Source organism: Hypanus sabinus, chromosome 6 (genome assembly GCF_030144855.1).
Source record: "Hypanus sabinus isolate sHypSab1 chromosome 6, sHypSab1.hap1, whole genome shotgun sequence".
Lineage (NCBI taxonomy): Eukaryota > Metazoa > Chordata > Chondrichthyes > Myliobatiformes > Dasyatidae > Hypanus > Hypanus sabinus.
The window spans coordinates 45,928,612-45,947,046 of NC_082711.1; the positions used below are offsets into that span (position 1 = coordinate 45,928,612).

Here is an 18,435-nt window from a genome sequence, read left to right on the forward strand (position 1 = left end):
TAGCATCTGTAAAGAAAACTGATTTTGCAATTAAAATTTAAATTTGTATGTAGAATTAAAACATTTTAGTTAATGTTTCATTTTTTCAAGAATAAATATTTTTGATTGCATGACTAATGAGCTTACACAACAACAACAAAAAAAACAGGTTCTGAATACTTTATAGATGAATGGCAAAGGAAGTTATCTTGGAATCGGATAAAATGAAATTGGAAACTCTCAAAGATGATAAAAGCAGTTTCCATACTGTCAGAATCAGGTTTATTATCACTAACATGTATCACGCAATCTGTTGTTTTGTGACTGCAGTACAGTACATAACATAAATTACTATACATTATAAATAACTTTAAAAAAGATAATGCAAAAGAGGAAAAACAAGATAGTATTCATGGACTGTTAAGAAATCTGATGGGGGCGAGAAGAAGCTGTTCCTAAAACATTGAGTGTGGGTGTTAAGGCTCCACGATGGTAGTGACGAGAAGAGGGCATGAGCCCGATGGTGAGGGTTCTTAAAGCTGGATACTGCCTTCTTGAGGCACCACCTCATGAAGATGTTATTGACTGTGAGAGGGTTGTCCTTGTAAGGGAGCTGGCTGAGTCTACACTCCTCTGCAGTCTCTTGTGATCCTAAGCATTGGAGCAGCCATACTAGGTGTTGATGCAACCAGTCAGAATGTTCTCCACTGTACATCTGTAGAAATTCCAATTTTTTTAGTGACATACCAAACTCCTTAAATTTCTACTGAAGTAGAGCCACTGGAATGCTCTCTTCACAATTGCATTAGTGTGTAGGGCCCAAGATAGATTCTCTGAGATGCTGGCACCCAGGAACTTGATGCTACTAACCCTTTCTACCGCTGACCCCTCAAGGAGAATTGATGTCTGTTCACCCAACACCTCTTTTCTGGTCCACAATCAATTCCTTGGTCTTGATAGCATTGACTAGTTGTTGCAATACCGTCCAATCAACCATTCTATCTTACTCCTGTATATGCCTCCTTATCGCCATGTAAAATTCTACTAACATTGGTGACATCAGCAAATTTATAGATGGTGTTTGAGCTGTGCCTAACTAGTCATGAGTGTAGAGAGAACAGTGGACTTAGCAAATACTAGTTTTTTTTAAAAAAATTTGATACCCTAGATCTTGGATTTAGCCCTTTATCTGATCCACTAAATGGCCTTTGTGTATCCTGTTCAGCTGAAACATCCTCCCTACAAAAGCTAATGAAAATGCAAAAATGCTTGAAATTGCTTAAGGTTGCTTTACACGCAGAAACATGTTAAATCCATGCCTTGAGCAGCATTCAATGGGACCACATTCAAAGGAATTCTGCTGTCGATGAATACCAGTTACAATCCTGCATTTGGTGAGGGCATTTGCCAAAGAAAGGACAACCTATGATTGATATCCTGTAAAGACAATGACACACACAATACAATTATTAATGAATTGTCAGACCTGCCTCACAAAATATAGGAGATACTGTCATTCTAATTGTCTCAGTTTCTTTTCATTGTCTTGAAGCAGGGAATGAGGAATATATACAGAATTAAAAGGGCTAAAACCTAACTGACTGTTGGCAGCTTTAACATTGTGTTGTGAGAATAATGTATTAACAAAGAAGTGTCTGTTCCATGAGAAGCTTCTCAGTCTACCCTTATCAAAATGTAATAATGTACATCAACAGCTCCACACAGTATTCTGGGCAAACTTAGCTGCAGATTTACTCAAGTTTAATGAGCAGAAGCTCTGTGTTGTCAACTGAGAATGCAAGTTTGCTCATAAACAGTATGTACTTTTAAGTAAACTGTTTTTGACAATTGTTCTGAGTCTGAACCTAAAGGCAGATTGACATCTTGGCGCAGTGACAGGGTCCCAAAATGTGGTAGACCCCTTGTCAAAATTGAATAAGTGGACAGATGGACCATTGAGTGAATCAGAGATGAATGGGCCCACAAGGTACACTTTAACCTTGGTTCCTTTCTACTCTTTGATGACTCTGTTTATTCCCTTATTTTGACGGGGAAAATCCACTGACGGGACCCAAACGGAATAAAGAAGAATAGTAAGTTCAAGGCAAGCGGTTTGAGTTTGCCCTGGAGACTTTGTTCTCAAAAGGAACCATCTTAGAAAGAAGCTTGAGCCTCATTGGAATGGATCCTACCAAGTGTTACTGACCATTTCAACAGGCAAACTACAATGACTTCCAAAATAGACATATCTAGGGCACGCCAAACGTGTGCAAACATGAATAAGGTAATCTTAAGCAATTGTATTGTAGTAACCAAGCCAGACGGTTTCCTGTAGCTTTGCTATAGTTATGTTGGGTGTGTGCAGTGATTCCTTCCCATGGGAAGATAGAGGTTCCCCTAGTAGCCATTCCACTGAACAGCAGTGAATAAGTCAGTCTGGGTTTTTTTTTACTTGACTTTTCTAATGACGTTTAGACTAGTGAGGCCCAAAATTGCACCAGTGATGTGATTGGAGACTGGGTGCCACTGCTTTGATGGTTGGTACATTTGTCCCACCTGCAAGAAGCCATCCGACGGGTAGGTCAGACATCATGGCCCTCCACCACTGTCAGATCTGATCAACCAGCGAATACTATCTGCTACTATAAATTAAAAGGTAAGGGGACTTACTTTCTGGGCAATAGCACCTGTGCCATTTATACAATGGCCAAACCACCACACCCCCAAATGGAACTCAATGGGTTTGTGGAGAAAGGGTCTATTTGTGGCTCACAGGAGAGACAGCTAGCTGATGGGACACCCAACAAGAGAGCAGAATTTGGATGGGCTGCTGGCTTACCTTGTACCCCATATGCTAATGCTGAAAACCCTGGACCAGCACCCTTCCTTCCTATGGCAAAAGTGAGGAATCTCACAACCGGAGCACTTCTGGATGATAGCTTTTTCCCTCTATGGAGCAGCCTGCAATTCAAGGGAAATCATCAACCTGGAGGGGATGGCCAGTAATACCACTAAGGCCATGGATGGCATCCAGGATCAGGTGAGGGCCACCACTGCTGAAATGATGGTGCTCAATTTTGTTCTGGCCGAAAAAGGAGGTGCTTGTGCCGTTATAGGACGCGAGCACTGCACCTACATCCCAGATGAATCAGAGAACATTACCTCTCCATTCACGTTCACAAGGAGGTAAATAAAATCCAGAAAATTGGGGCCGACCTATATTGCTTTAGCTCAAGAGGAGGATTGTGGCCTTTCAGTGACATCTTCGCAGGATGGAGCTGTATACTGCTACATTACTCTATCTCATCACAGGAGTACTCATACCTACTGCACTTTTCCAATGTTTATGGCCCCTTGACAGCCAGTGCTTTTACCCTACACCTACGGGGATATTTATACAGAGTCCCCTAAAAGGAAGGGGACTTCAGAGAGACCGAGGTGCACATGATGAGGAAGTGATGCAGAAAGCCCTTCTGCTTATCCCAAGGGTTACTATCCACCCTTCTTACACAAGTATGAAAATTAAGATGTACAACAATCCTGACATTGATAATCCTAGTTGTCATAGAATGACAAAAGGAGGGAATGAGGAATTATATACAGAATTAAAAGGGGAACACCTAACTGACTTATTGGCAGCTGGACAAGTTGAGTTGAGAGAATAATGTATGAACAAGTGTTTGTTCCATGAGAAGCTTCTCAGTCTACCCTTATCAAAATGTGATAATAATATATATCAACAGCTCCACACCATATTCTGGGCTCACTTGGCTGCAGATTTTCTCAAGCTCAGTGAACAGAGACTCTGTTGCCAACTGAGCACGCAAGCTTGCTAATAAACAGTATGTACTTTTTAGTAAACTGTTGACAGTTATTCCCTGGGTCTGAACCTGAAGACCTCTGGTAGAGAGGCAGATTGACAATATGGAATGGGGCAGAATCCACCTCCAGGTGGTCAGGAATTTACTCAGGGCTAGGAGGCTGTAATTTCTGGTCTAATTGCCAAATACAGCCTTAAGGACAACATTCATCCTATTGTTAAAGGACTCTTGAACAGACCATTGCAAGATGAACTCTATATCTCTTTCCACCTTGTCATGATTCTTGCACCTTACTTGTCTATCTGAACTGTACTTTCTCTAAAATGTAACACTATATTCTGTATTGCTTTTCTTTTCCTTTTATATTATTTAGGAATTGTTTATTATATTTAGGAACCTATTGTACCTAATAAAAGTGACAATGAGTGACATTTGTTGTCTTCTGCTGATGCAGGCCATCCATTTCAAGTTTAGATATGTGCGTTCAGAGATGCTCTTCTGCACACTACTGTTGTAATGCATGATTTGAGTTACTGTTGTCTTCCTGTCAGCTTGAACCAGTCTGCCCATTCTCCTCTGACCTCTCATTAACAAGGAGTTTTCGCCCACAGAACTGCCACTCACCGGAAGTTTTTCTTTTGTTTTTTGCATCTCTCTCTGTAAACTGTAGGGGCTATTGTGCTTGAAAATCCCAGGAGATAAGCAGTTTCTGACTCAAACCACCCGATTATGGCACCAACAATAATTCCATAAAATCCCTTAGGTCACATTTTTTCTCCATTCTGATGGTTAGACCAAACAACTACTGAACCCCTTGACAATGTCCACATGTTGAGTTTCTACCACGATTGGCTGATTAGATATATGCATTACTGAGCAGGTGTATGTTTAGAATGATCGATCTGGAAGGCACGCAAAACTGATCAATTCCTTTGCACAGCACTAATCAGTTCATTTGACTGCTGCTTTGGAGGCACATTAGCCTCATTGCAGTTTCAGCCTACTTTAGTAAAATATCTGGTTTGTCACAGGGCTTAAAAACAGGGGTTCCCAACCTTCTTTATGCCATTAAGCAAGGGGTCAGTGGACCCAGGTTGTAAGCCTCTGCTTTAAAAGAAGAGCACTATTTCACCAGGAGCAGGGTAATATCCCCCAATCAGCAAAGACGTACATGTTATCAGTTACTGCTCTACACAACCCGAGAAATTTGAACATGAGCAAATTGCCTTTTGGCGTGAACACAGAGAAGGCATTAAGAACTCCTCTTTTGCAACGACAGCAATTGGTTTCCCAGATTGGAAGCAAGCACATTAAAATGAAAGATGTCATAACTTTGGTTTTCAAAATTGGTGGGTGTGGAGAGAAATACAAATAAGAGGGCATGAGGTAGGTGGTTTAGAAAGGATACAGAGGGAATTACCTACTTCACCCACCTCTCCACAGAGCAGTCAGAATCTGGAATGAACTGCTTGGAAGTTGTGCAACAAGGCACCTGTTGTGACTGTGGTCGAAGTCACCAGTGACACTAAAGCTGATATAGAAGTCTTGATACAGCACAAGCAGGCATCATTCTGAAGATAGTCGGTAGAGGCTCACAAACCCAAAGGCACATCACATTTTTATATCTTTAAGATCAAAAGGTAATTCAACAGGCAATTAAATACAATTTCAATAGGTACAGTGACATTGCTTACTTCAATACTTTGAGTTGACAAATGGTTCCTTTGAGATTGATAGTGGAAGCACATTGTAATTGATAACACAATGCTGAAGGGCCAAATACCCTTGGGAGAAACTGATCAATACAAATATCCTACACACTTTTGACAACAGAGACACCCAAAATTAACAAATATGCTAAGTACATAAAAAACTATTGATTGCTATACCCATGACCATACTTGATATGTTACAGTGACAACATCCGTCTGGTCTCCAAGCTTGCACTCAAGCCACAATGGTGCAAATTAGCCATGCTGCCCAATTTGATGCAAGCCCATTAAAAAATAACCTCATTATCTTAACTTTCGGCTCTGAGACATGCAATCTTTTAGTCTACGGAGCAGCCTAGCCTTTTAACTCTAATTTACTGCTTGCAATTTACAAAGTGAAAAGTGAAGGCTAATAGCAAGTGTCCTAGATTTATTTACATTTGCAATAAGAACTGAAGCCTGGTTCTTGTTTAAATTAATTTCTGCTATATTCACATAATACTTCCATAATTCAATATTTAAGTATCTAGGCAGGCACTTAAATTGTCAAAGCATAGAAAAAAAAAGGACTGTGGACTAAGTGTAAATAAAAAGGACTAGTATGTATGAGTAAAATGGTCAGCATGGACAGTGGGGGGGGGGGGGGGGGGGGAGGTTTAAAGTTTTCGAATAAAAAGATTTTAAAGACTCCAAACAGCTTTGAGTTGTCTGTTGAAGATGACAGGTGCTCTTTTCAAACAACATAGCTAAATGGCTCATAGGAAACTCAGTGCTAAGGTAAATTCTGAAAACTAGAACATCTGCAGAGGGTTACAAGAACCTAGATCACGTCCTGAAAAAAACTATATACTGTACAGCACTAGTGAATAGCTTGTATAGGGAAAATAACCCAAAGATAGCGTGCTTTTTAAAAATATACACAGCAAACAATGTACAACCACAAAAGGAAAAAGTCACACAAGATCTCTTTATTTTAGGTGTAAACAGAAATCTCAAAAAGCTTCAAGATTAACAGTAAGTTCTTACTGTTTATGTTCAAGGATAACCAATAAGCTTTCTATACATTGCTTGGTTTCCAGTTCCTACAGTGCACTTTATCGTGCAGGAAAAAGGAGAAGCATCTTTTTCAGTCCGCACATCCCTGGACCCCTGGTTAATCAATACAATGCTAGATGCTGGTGATGATTCAACCAATTATTTTGTAGGTTATGCACCATTGCAGAATTATTTATTTTTTTACTAACATTATAAATTTTGAGAACACAAGAATGAAAGATTTACCCAGCAACAAATGGATATACATAGATGGACACTCGAATGATGCAACGATGAAAGCAGCACTGCAGCATTGCATTCAATTTTAATTGTTTTGGGAAGCACTCAAATGTAACTCATTTGTATACATAAATAAACTGAAATTACAGAAGGAAAAACAGTCAAAGGAATAATGTTTACTGTTTCTCGTCTGATTTTATACTTACACTAAACAGAGTATTATGTAGAATTGCTTAAAATTGAGAATAGTTTAACTGTGATTTAAAATAACAGATTATGTAATTCCATTGTTTGAATTAGCATTTTGTAATTATGAAAATACCAATAATAATGTCCTCAGAATTAAAACTTACGTTTTAATTTAGTGCACTACTGCTCTTCCACGTATATACACATCTAGGTTACTATAGCAGTGACTAAGTCTGCTTCAAATGAAGAAGTTATTTTAGTTCTAGCCGCTTTCCCTCAAGAACCATCTGTATCTCTTTGGCATCCAATGTCTCATATTTCAGTAAAGCTTCTGCTAGATTTTTGTGTTCTTTTGCATGAGTCTTCAAGATATTTTTTGCTCGTTCATAAGAATCCTGTGTTTTGAAACAAAAATAGAGAACAAAAGACAGCTTCATTTACATAAGATTTTGATACTTTACTGAGATATGATGAAAATTCCAGCCTTTTTCTGCAGACTAGTTTCTCTCCTACTTCAGAACTTTTCATTGAACTCACAGGGACAGAGATGATTTCAGTAAGTTGTTCCTTCCCAAATTTTTAAAGCAGTAGAATATATAAAAATTTAGAACAAAGCTTTACAAGCAGAAATTCAATGTAAGGAAGCCACAAAATAGTTATCTTCCATTCTCAATCACTTCCTATTTTAAAATTCAGCTTTGCGCTGGTGTTGCCAAATGTTAACTACCCAAACATCAAATAGAATTTTTAAAAATTTATAAAAGAAAAGCACTATTCAAGCCCCCAATCTCCAGGATCCATGAATCTGTAGTTTAGAACAAAATTTGGTTTCCAAGTGTTTTGAAAAACTGGGCATGGGAGAAAGCATCCAATTTACACCCAAAACACTAGTACTTTACAGGCATAACTGGTGGCAAGAATGGCTACTGCTTTGGGAATGCTGTTGGTAGCAATTACTCAGGCACAATAAGAAAACATGCCAACATTATTAATCTATTACACATCTGCTTATTTGGATGCAATTTAATTCGAACATTCAATGTAAAAGCTCATATTAACATTTATGAACAGAAAATACGCACAAGAATGCAAGACAACATAATGGTCATGAAAGGATACACTGCACAAGAGAAAATGGAAATTTATCCAAAATAACAGGATATTATGCCTTAAGGCACTTCTGGCTCAAATGTTCATGAATTACAGAAATATAGAAAGAGTGAATTTTGATTAAACTTGTACAAGCAGGCAACATTTTTGTAAAAGCAATATTGTTGGAAGACATTTCTCTGATACAAAAACCAGAAGAAAATATGAAGCACCAGGGCCTTAGGCTTGTCTGCTATTCAATACAATCATAGCTGATACACACTTGCCCCAACCCAGTAGCCCATAAACTTCAGTTCCCTGAGATTCAAAATATTTATCCATCTTCGCCTTAAATACAAGTAATGATCTGGCCTCCACCATCTACGTGGGCAGAGAAGTCCAGAGATTCATCGCCATATGAAATATGTATACATCTTAGTTGTAAATGACCAGCCCCATATTTTGTGTTTATGTCCCCTTGTTTATTAGTGAAAGCATGAACATCTATCCTGTCATGTTCCCTTAGGATCTAAAGTGTGTGAATAAGGACACTGCTCATTCTTTTAACTTCATTCTAACTGTCCAGTTTCTCATCATGATAGAATATAGAGACATAAAAATACATAAAAAGTCAGATACAATTGATGCACACGTGAAAACTGGAATTCAAACATGATTTTAGAGAAGGATCTGGATTGCAGAGAACAATGATTGGGTAGAGACCAGGAGACACAGAATGAAACATGGGGATGATGGAAACTGCTGAGAAAATGATCTAATTTTTAAAACTGTAAATGGTAAACAAGTATACAAAGCAAGAGATCAAGAAAGAAAAGTAAAAGAAATGCTGGTGAAAGGTGTACAATAGAAAGGCAACACACAGCTGGTGTTGGAATTCTGAAATAAAAGCATAGTGCCAGACGTTAGGAAAAAGAGAGTTAGTGTTTTGCCTTAATGACTTTTCATCGGAACTGAGCAGCTCCAATACAAGAGGGAATAGCTGGCCATGTAACTTAGCTGAAATCAGTTGCTGACTCCTGTAAGTTGCAATGAACCAGGATGATATACTGTTCTGACTTCAGATTGGTCTTTATTAGAAGAGTACACTTTGCTCATGACAGTCCAGCATGAGTATAGAAAAATTCCACCCAATCAAAGACATTCTCATTGTTCTCTACATTCCCCTGCACCCCCCCTAATTTCTCTGCAACTTAGAACACCTATTTCTGCAGTTTAATGAGAAATCATCAATTAATTAAAACATCAAATGATTTTCTCTTTCCAAACTTTCTGCCTTGCTGACATACCTCTATTGTTTCAATAGATAGTGATACAAAACTGTGTGAACTCCCACTTTTCTTATTTCATATTTCTTTACAAAATAAGAGGCCAGTTAGTCACTTAGTTTATGTTGGCTTTCTGAGTATTTACAGCAAATCTTCCCAATTACTGCAGTAAATTACTCCTTCATACGTTCGTCAACCCCAAACCTACATAAGGGTCAATTTGCAGTCACCAATTAACCTACCAACACGTTTAAAATGTGGAAGGAAACCAGACTCAGAAGGAAGCAGGGAGCATGTGCAAACTCCACAGAAACAGCAGTCGAGTCACGATAGAACCTGGGTCCCTGAAGCAACAATTGGTGTATGGTAATAAAATGGCAGTAGATTAGCACATTTAAGAGGCTCCTGGATAGGCATATGGATAAAAGAAAAATGGAGGGACATGGACATGGAACGAAAGAGTTAAATTAATTTTGCAGTAGGTTAAATGGTCAACACAAGTTCGTAGGCAAAAGAGTGTACTGTGCTGTACTACGTTCTATGAACTAGGTAAATGGAAGTTCAATTACAGAATTCACAGAGTTTAGTGGAAATATTAATTTCAAAATAACATGCTTTATTAATGTGATGCAAGGTGCTGGGCTACTTAGAATGATAACACCAAAGATAAATATTAAAAATAATTCCTTTATAAATGGGGCAGTTTTGATATTTTGCTGAGGCAAGATTGGAAAATTGTGTCAAATGATTCAAAACAAATGTCGTCTATCTTAAATAAAATCAATGCTGTATACAGTATAATTTGGCTTGTTCACTGCATCTGTTAATCTGCAGATTAATTTCTAAATTTGTGGGATCTGGGCATCACCAGCAAAGCCAGCATCTTTCCTCAATTTTTATTTGCCCTCAAAGCAGTGATGATGAGTCACCCTGCTTGAACCTTGGAAGTCTGTTTGGTAAATGTACTTGAATGGTGCTGTTTGGCAGGATGTATAAGAATTTAGAACCAGCAATGATGAATTCGCAATATATTTCCAACACAGATGCGAATTGGAGGGGATCCTGCAGATGGGTATTCCTCACTGGTTGTGGATTTGGAAGGCACTGTCAGAGAAGTCTGGATGAGTGGATGTGCATTTTATAGATCGAACACGTGGAAATGAAAGCACCAATGGTGGAGCAACGAATGGTTCCGATGCGAAAAATATCTAAAATGACATTGCTAGAAATCAGAAATTTGAAGAAAAACTCAGGAAACACTGAACAGGCTAGGTAGTATCTGCGGAAAGGGGAACAACTAATGTGAGAGGCATTGATCGTGTGGGTAGTCAGAGGCTTTTTCCCAGGGCTGAAATGACTAGCACGAGAGGGCACAGTTTGAAGGTGCTTGGGAGTAGGTACAGAGGAGATATCAGGGGTAAGTTTGTTGTTGTTTTTTTTTACGTAGAGAGTGGTGAGTGCGTGGAATGGGCTGCCAGTGACGGTGGTGGATGCGGATACGATAGGGTCTTTTAAGAGACTCCTGGACAGGTATATGGGGCTCAAAAAAATAGAGGGCTATGGGTAACCCTAGGTAATTTCACAGGTAAGGACATGTTCAGCACAGCTTTGTGAGCTGTATTGCGCTGCACGTTTTCTATGTTTCCAGTTGAAGGTCCTTTATCAAAATTTTCTATGTTGAATGGCAGATGCCAGTGTTATTACTGAAGTGGAAAAGCTTGATTAGAGGCACAATCAGTTCTGTAATACAGTTTTTCAGTACCACTGTGGGGATTTTGTCTAGTTCAATGTCCTCGCAGCATCTAATGCTTTTAGCATTTACTTTATATTGTGCAGAATGAATCAAATTGGCTGAAGAATGGCTTCTGTGTTGATGAGGATCTCAGGAAAAAGCAGAGATGTATCTTTTCATTTTCCTCATTGAATGTGCTTCCTAGTGTGTGCTGAGCTCTGTCAGTTTTAAGAAGAATATCAAAGCCCTCCCCCCTTCCTATTAGCTGTTTAGTTTCCTCCACCTTCACAAAGGCATGCGATAAGGCTGGAAAAAAATTGAGATGACCCATTTGTTGCAAGAACACCAAATTCTGCCCATTGCATGGTGTTTTTGTTTAGGACGTAAGGACTGTACTGTGGCACAGGAGTCTGAGCTGCTGCCTCACAGCTGGCTGGATTCAATCCTGACCTCTGTTGTTGTACAAGCTCAACACATACATTCTCCTGTGACTGCACATTTCCACTGGGAGTTCCAGTTTCCTCCTCAGCGCAAAGGTGGTTTTGTTTCCACAAGGTCAAAGGAGTCTGTCACTCGTGGATTGTTGAGGGTGACACGTTCCAACATGGCATGATGCTAAAGCTATCTTTTACTGATGTTGATTGAGGGATAACACTGGCCAGGTCATCTAAGGAAAATTACGTTCTATTTGGGAATTTTCACATCTAAAAAGTGTTTAAAGAGCCAGCAATGTCACATCTAAAAGACTATACCTTCAGCAGTGAAGGAGTGCTGTTAAAGATATTGTATTCAAATTTTTGTACTTTAGAGTGAAAGATTACAAAAAGCTATAATATGTACTGCAGATTCAAAATAAAAATTTTAAATGCTGGAAGTATTTGGCAAACTAACTTCTGAAGCCATAGACACAGCTGATGTCCTACCTTTCAATCACAGGCATATGTTATAATAGAATAACTCCAGAATTCCTCACCCTTTATTGATACAGCATCCCAGTACATAAGTGCCTGTGAATACCTTACCCGCAATAATACTCTGATTTCTTGTTCAATTGCAGATTGAGTATCTGGGCTCACTTTTTCTGGATCCGAGTACGTCATCACTCCTAGCTAGAAACACAGTGGAAATACCATGACATTTAGAATCAAATGTTAGAAAAATGTTTCTGCACTCAAGTTAACGAACTGCTGGAATCCCCTACCTTCGAGGATGAAGGATGCTCAGATGTGTATTTTAAAGATTGAGACTGGTATACTTTTGAGATCGAGGGGAAGATAAAGAGATTTTATTTATTTATTTCTGTTCAGAAATACAGTGTGGAATAAGCTCTACTGGCCATTCGAGCCGCACCACCCAACAATCTAATAATCTTGATTTAATCCTATCCTAATCATGTGACAATTTACAAGGACCAATTAACCTACCTGGCACGTCTTTGGACTGTTTTTTGGGGGGGTGGGGGGGGCGGACTGGAGAACTGGAGAAGAAACATGCATTCCACAGAGAGGACATACAAAAACTACTTACAGAAGACACTGGGATTGAACTCTAGACTCTGTGCCCCAAGCTGCAATAGCATAGTACACTATCATGGCGCCCATAGGGGTGGGAAAGAGGAGATTAATAGAATGGTAGGGATCATCATAAAAGATCCATATCACATGGTGAGATTGTGCATCCATAAGTACGAGGTGTTTCAGCCGTCCCACAAAGTCTGCTTCTATCCCACCCTCATTCTGGCAATTCTCCAATTAATCCAAAGGAACAGATTGTAACAAAGGCAGAAACGCTGGTGTCTAGCAGCCAGACGCAATTCTTCTTCTTCTTAACCATATAACAATCACAGCACAGAAACAAGCCATCTCGGCCCTCCTAGTCCGTGCCAAACTCTTAATCTCACCTAGTCCCACCTAGCCGCACTCAGCCCATAACCCTCCACTCCTTTCCTGTCCATATACCTATCCAATTTTACCTTAAATGTCACAACTGAACTGGCCTCTACTACTTCTACAGGAAGCTCATTCCACACAGCTATCACTCTCTGAGTAAAGAAATACCCCCTCGTGTTTCCCTTAAACTTCTGCCCCCTAACTCTCAAATCATGTCCTCTCGTTTGAATCTCCCCTACTCTCAATGGAAACAGCCTATTCACATCAACTCTATCTATCCCTCTCAAAATTTTAAATACCTTGATCAAATCCCCCCTCAACCTTCTACGCTCCAATGAATAGAGACCTAACTTGTTCAACCTTTCTCTGTAACTTAAGTGCTGAAACCCAGGTAACATCCTAGTAAATCGTCTCTGCACTCTCTCTAATTTATTGATATCTTTCCTATAATTCGGTGACCAGAACTGCACACAATATTCTAAATTTGGCCTTACCAATGCCTTGTACAATTTTAACATTACATTCCATTCTTCTTCAATAAACTACAATTTCCACTTGATGCTGGGGACTGGACTAGTGGGCCAGCAATCATGTCAGAAATAAGATCAGGCTGGGACCAGACTGAGGATCAGGCTAAGTTTTGAGCCTTGGGACCAGATCAAGTTTCTAGACCAGAGTCTAGATGCCAGTCTAGATAAGGGTGTACTATAGTTAAAGGTGCAGATTTGTCAGGTGCATTACTGAAGTACGGTGCCGATAGGCAAAGATCTGTCATTGGATTACCACATCTGTGGACGTGTTTCTTGTTGAGATGCTCCGTTATAGTTCAATCAAGCATGGGCATAAGAGTTCAGAGCTCAGGATGGATTGCAGAGGTTAGCCAATTACTCCCAATATTTAATCAAGGAATTTCAGATCATTAAAGAGTCAGAATCTATAAACTTGCCAATGATACTATTTTTGGCAGAATCTCTGATGGTGACAAGGAAGCGTACAGGAGCAAGGTAGATCAAGGTTGAGTGGCATACAGCAACAATCTTGCACTCAATGTCAGTAAGACCAAGGAAATTATTGTGGACTTCAGGAAGGTGAAGTCAAGGGAACACACAACAGTCCTCATTAAGAGATAAGCAGTAGAAAGGATGGGCAGTTTCAAGTTCCTAGGTGTCAGCATCTCTGAAGATCTATTCTGGGTTCAACATACTGATGCAAGTACAAAGAGGGTATACAGCGGCTATATTTCATTAGAATTTTGAGGATTTTCATTTTGATTTCTACATCTGTAGAAACTTGCAAGTATCATCAAAGACACTAGCAAATTCCTACAGATGTACTGTGGATAGCATTCTAATTGGTTGCATCACCCTCTTGTATGGATTGGATAAAGCCTCAAGAAGCTGGCACCCCATCATTAAGGACCCTCATCATCCGTGATATGCCTTCTTCTCGTTGCTACCACCAAAGAGGAGTACAGGAGGCTGAAGACACACACTCAATGTTTCAGGAACAGCTTCTTCCCTTCAGTCATCAGATTTCTGAATGGACAATGAACCCATGAACATGATCTCATTATTTTATTTCTCATTTTTTGCACTACTTACTTAAAAAAACTTAGACAAAGTTTTACATTTGGAGTGATATTAAACCTGATTCTGATTCTAATTCTGATACTAATGAAGCACACTTGCAATCTTAATTACACAGCTCAAAGTTGACAACTATATGGCCCAAACAAAAGTACAAAAGCTCCACTGAAAATTAAGGTAACATGTACACAAATGATAAGATGTAAAAATATATCAATTGTGATTTCATTAATGGCCATCCCAAGAATTAATTAGAAAAGGCCGAGGCAAGAAAACCTCTGCTGGAAAATTCAAAGCGGAATAAAAAGATCTAAAGGAACAAATTAAAACTGATATTTGTGAAATGTAAACTAAAATGAAAAGAGGCTGCAATTCAGTTATAGATTGGAATTGATAAATTATAAGCTGGAAGATCTTAAGGCCATGAAAACTTAACAAAGATGTGCAAAAATAGCCACTGTCCAAGAGAGCAACTTTACATAGCCATTGTTTAAAATACTGATATTGCAAAATATAGGAAATACTTAAAATAAAAATGCAATTTACCTTATCACTCATTCCAAATTTTGTGACCATCAATTTTGCTATTTTGGTGGCAGTGTCAAAATCACTTGAAGCACCTAAGTATTAAAAATGCACAGTATTTTAGTTACAGAATATTCAAACTGACCAACGCACACAAAATACCGGAGGAACTCAGCAGGAAAGGCAGCATCAATGGAGAAGAGTAAACAGTTGACATTTCAGCCTGAAACATCAGCTGTTTACTCTTTTCCATAAATTTGTGTTCAATGTAACTTTCAATCACAGCCTCACAAATAAAACACAAGACAAAAGAACAGAATTTTAACACAAATAATGGTGATCAACAATGTTACATTTAGTCCTTTCTAAACATGAAAATATCTGTGCCATTCTTACACATTAATTATTTTAAGGGATAAAATACATTTATGACTACGTGTTCATCCAAATCAAACACATGTCTAGGCTGAACAAACTGAATCTAAATGGAGGTGGACAGATGTTTTCATTGGGAAGTTTACCACTGCAGGAGTTTTCAACTAATTTGGGAAGGGGTTGAGCATCAGGATTTAACACTGAAATACAAACGTGGTGCAATTAGAAGAGAGAAGTAGTATTGGAAGAAATTAGTATTTTAAATAGGACTGGGCTCAGAGTGTACAGGTAGTTTACAGTGCACATATACAAAGTTTACAGCAAGATTCCTGGACCACAGTTTGTGAACAATTAACTGTGGGAATATGGCATGGTAGTATTGGAGACCTCACTAATAAAGAGCAGCAGATAGGTTCTAAATATTCTGCGGCACTAGGAATTCACCGAATGAAAGAACAGTTAGTTATAGGTGAGAGAGAAGATGGGACAGTTTTAAACTGATGTGATTAAAACACAATCAAAGTATAGTGGGTTAAGTGCAAAGGGAAAGAAAGGAGTCAGGAATAGACTATTTGATTTACTAGTAGGAGCAGAATCAGCTGTGATACTTGAAAGGAAACTGGATAAGTATTTGAAAATAAGTCATTTGCAGCACAAATGAGGAAATGGTTGAGGAACAGGATTGCTCTTCTACAGAATCAGAACTGTCATTAGTCTAGTAGGCTGTTTAGTTACTGTTTTTGAACCACACAAATCTCACTTCCATAAATTGGCACTGAACTGATTGGAAAATCAAATATGCATAGTGGATAAATCTCAAAGAACAAGAGTGAAACTATTTGAAAAACCCACAAAATATTTGTAATTTACCAAATTCCGCATACTAGTCTGAAGCACAGAAGCTGAATTTACACAGAAAAGATAACTTGGAACCTTAATGCCCTTTGTGTTTGAAATTATGATCTTGAGATTCATACTACTGTATGAAAGAAAAACCACACCGCTGTAAACACGAATTTAGTACAACTCCATTTAATCTACACACTTGGGACTTCAGTGGTGCTGGCCTGGCAGATTTTCCAAACTACTGGATGTTATTACATTAATATACCAATACACTCCCCCCGTCCCCACAAGATGTTGCTCAGCAGTGTGATTAATTTTCCCCAAGAACTCTGGCAAGTTTAAGGGACCATGCAAAATGGTGTCTCTGTGAGTTGAATGCCGAATGGAATTTCCAAGTGATCGAATAACTGACTGCAGCGATTTGTACAACCCACCTTTCCATGGACAACAAATGAAAGCGCATGCTGCTATGTATTAACAGATTTTAAAAAAGCCATTTCCAGGTGGCAAAATGTAATCTGTAAGGTGCCACTTAGAATAATTTCTGTGCGCTCAACCATTTACAACCAACATTAATGATTTAAACAATGGGGACTGCAAAACCTGCCTCTGGTACCAACAGTGAAAAGAGTAATGAAGAGAATGTGATGTTTGTAAAGTTACGTCAACAGGTGCGAGTCAGCAAAAATGACTGATGGAAAGATAGAGAATTGACAATGGTAAAAATAGAACAAAGACTATTTAAAATAGCACAGTACAAATAAATGAGGTGTTGAAAGAGAGTTTGCTGCCTCACTCAGAGAAAGGCAGCAAACAGACCACACATGTAACAACTGTATAATGCAGAGGTTTGGTTTCCTTTGTTAAAAGTTTGTTCGGAGAAGCTGTATTAAAATAATCCATACATTATTATTTTGTACTTATGAGGAAAGACTTAAACAATTTAGTTCTATATAATCTGGAACTTAGAGGTCTACAAGCACATTTTACTGAAACGCAAGATCATGAAGGGTTTTATGTGTGATATACTGAGGCTGTTATCCTCTGGTGGGAGTTTGTAGAACTGAAAGGCACAGACTCAGGAAAAGATTGTCTCATTTAGCTTGAAGCAATTCAAGGGTTGTGAGGCCCAATGATGGGAAAATATCAAAGCCAAAATATTGCTTACACTGTATTCAATGGCAGAGCAGTGCAAGAGACCATTTGGACTATTCCTGCTTCTACGTTCTTATGTAACCAAATAATAAATGCAAACCTGTGGTGATTTGCTCTGTTCCAAAGATGAGTTCTTCTGCTACTCTACCACCCATGCTAACATCCATTTGAGCAAGTAACTGAGCTCGGGTTTCACTCCATCTGTCATTTTCCGGTAATAATGAAACCTGTGAGGAATTATGTTGTAGAGGAAGCTTAATGTGAGCTTCTCAGGAAACAATTTTTTGTAAGATATTAAAAACATTCCATTTCTAGTTTGAACTTAAGCACTAAGCTTAGAAAACCAGCTCAATAGTAGAGAAATCCTAAAACAGGGCATAATAAATAACTTGGGCACACTGATCTGAGTCGAGAGTCAATGTTCCTTGAACTAGAACCATTCCAGAGATTTGAGACCAAAATGTAGACTAGCACTCCAGGTAAATCTAATTCAGTGATGTTAAGTGATGAACACTACCACTCTAGTACCCTGAAAAATTACTGTACTTTCTGAAGTGCCCATCTTTGGACAAGACAAATATTGTCTCTTCAGATGGAATTAAAAGTTTCCACGTCAAAATATAGAGAAGTGCTAGAATTATCCCTGGTGAATTTACCAATGTGTACTACAGAACAACAATATCATGCTGTCTGAGAAATTAAAACCACAGCTGTTTAAGGGAGCTTGTCATCCAAAAATTGGATAATCAGTTTCTACATAGCAACTGTAACCACAATTCAGGACTACAATAGTAGCAAGCCCTTCATTCCACTGAGTCTACACAGACGCTCAAACACCCATTTACAGTAATCCAATTTAAGTGTTCCCACATTCCAGCAGTACTCTACATTAAAAGGACGAATCACAAATGGTTAATTAACCCACAGGAACAAACGAGAGCAACCAGATGAAACCCACACTGAAACTGTGAGGACA

The 18,435-nt window shown here is 38.7% G+C and overlaps 1 protein-coding gene across 1 annotated transcript in view; it reads right to left on the reverse strand.

Annotated features, from left to right (window-relative positions):
* Positions 1-6,462: 6,462 nt before the first annotated feature.
* The window catches only part of yme1l1b (YME1-like 1b), a 48,819-nt gene continuing 36,846 nt past the window's right edge, over positions 6,463-18,435 (reverse strand). Inside the window, exons 16-19 of the mRNA XM_059972039.1 lie at positions 17,560-17,686; positions 15,105-15,178; positions 12,106-12,192; positions 6,463-7,371 (exon numbers count right to left, since the gene is read on the reverse strand). Coding sequence (XP_059828022.1) covers positions 7,228-7,371; positions 12,106-12,192; positions 15,105-15,178; positions 17,560-17,686 — 432 coding nt within the window. The 3' untranslated portion in view covers positions 6,463-7,227. The remainder of the gene's footprint in view (positions 7,372-12,105; positions 12,193-15,104; positions 15,179-17,559; positions 17,687-18,435) is intronic.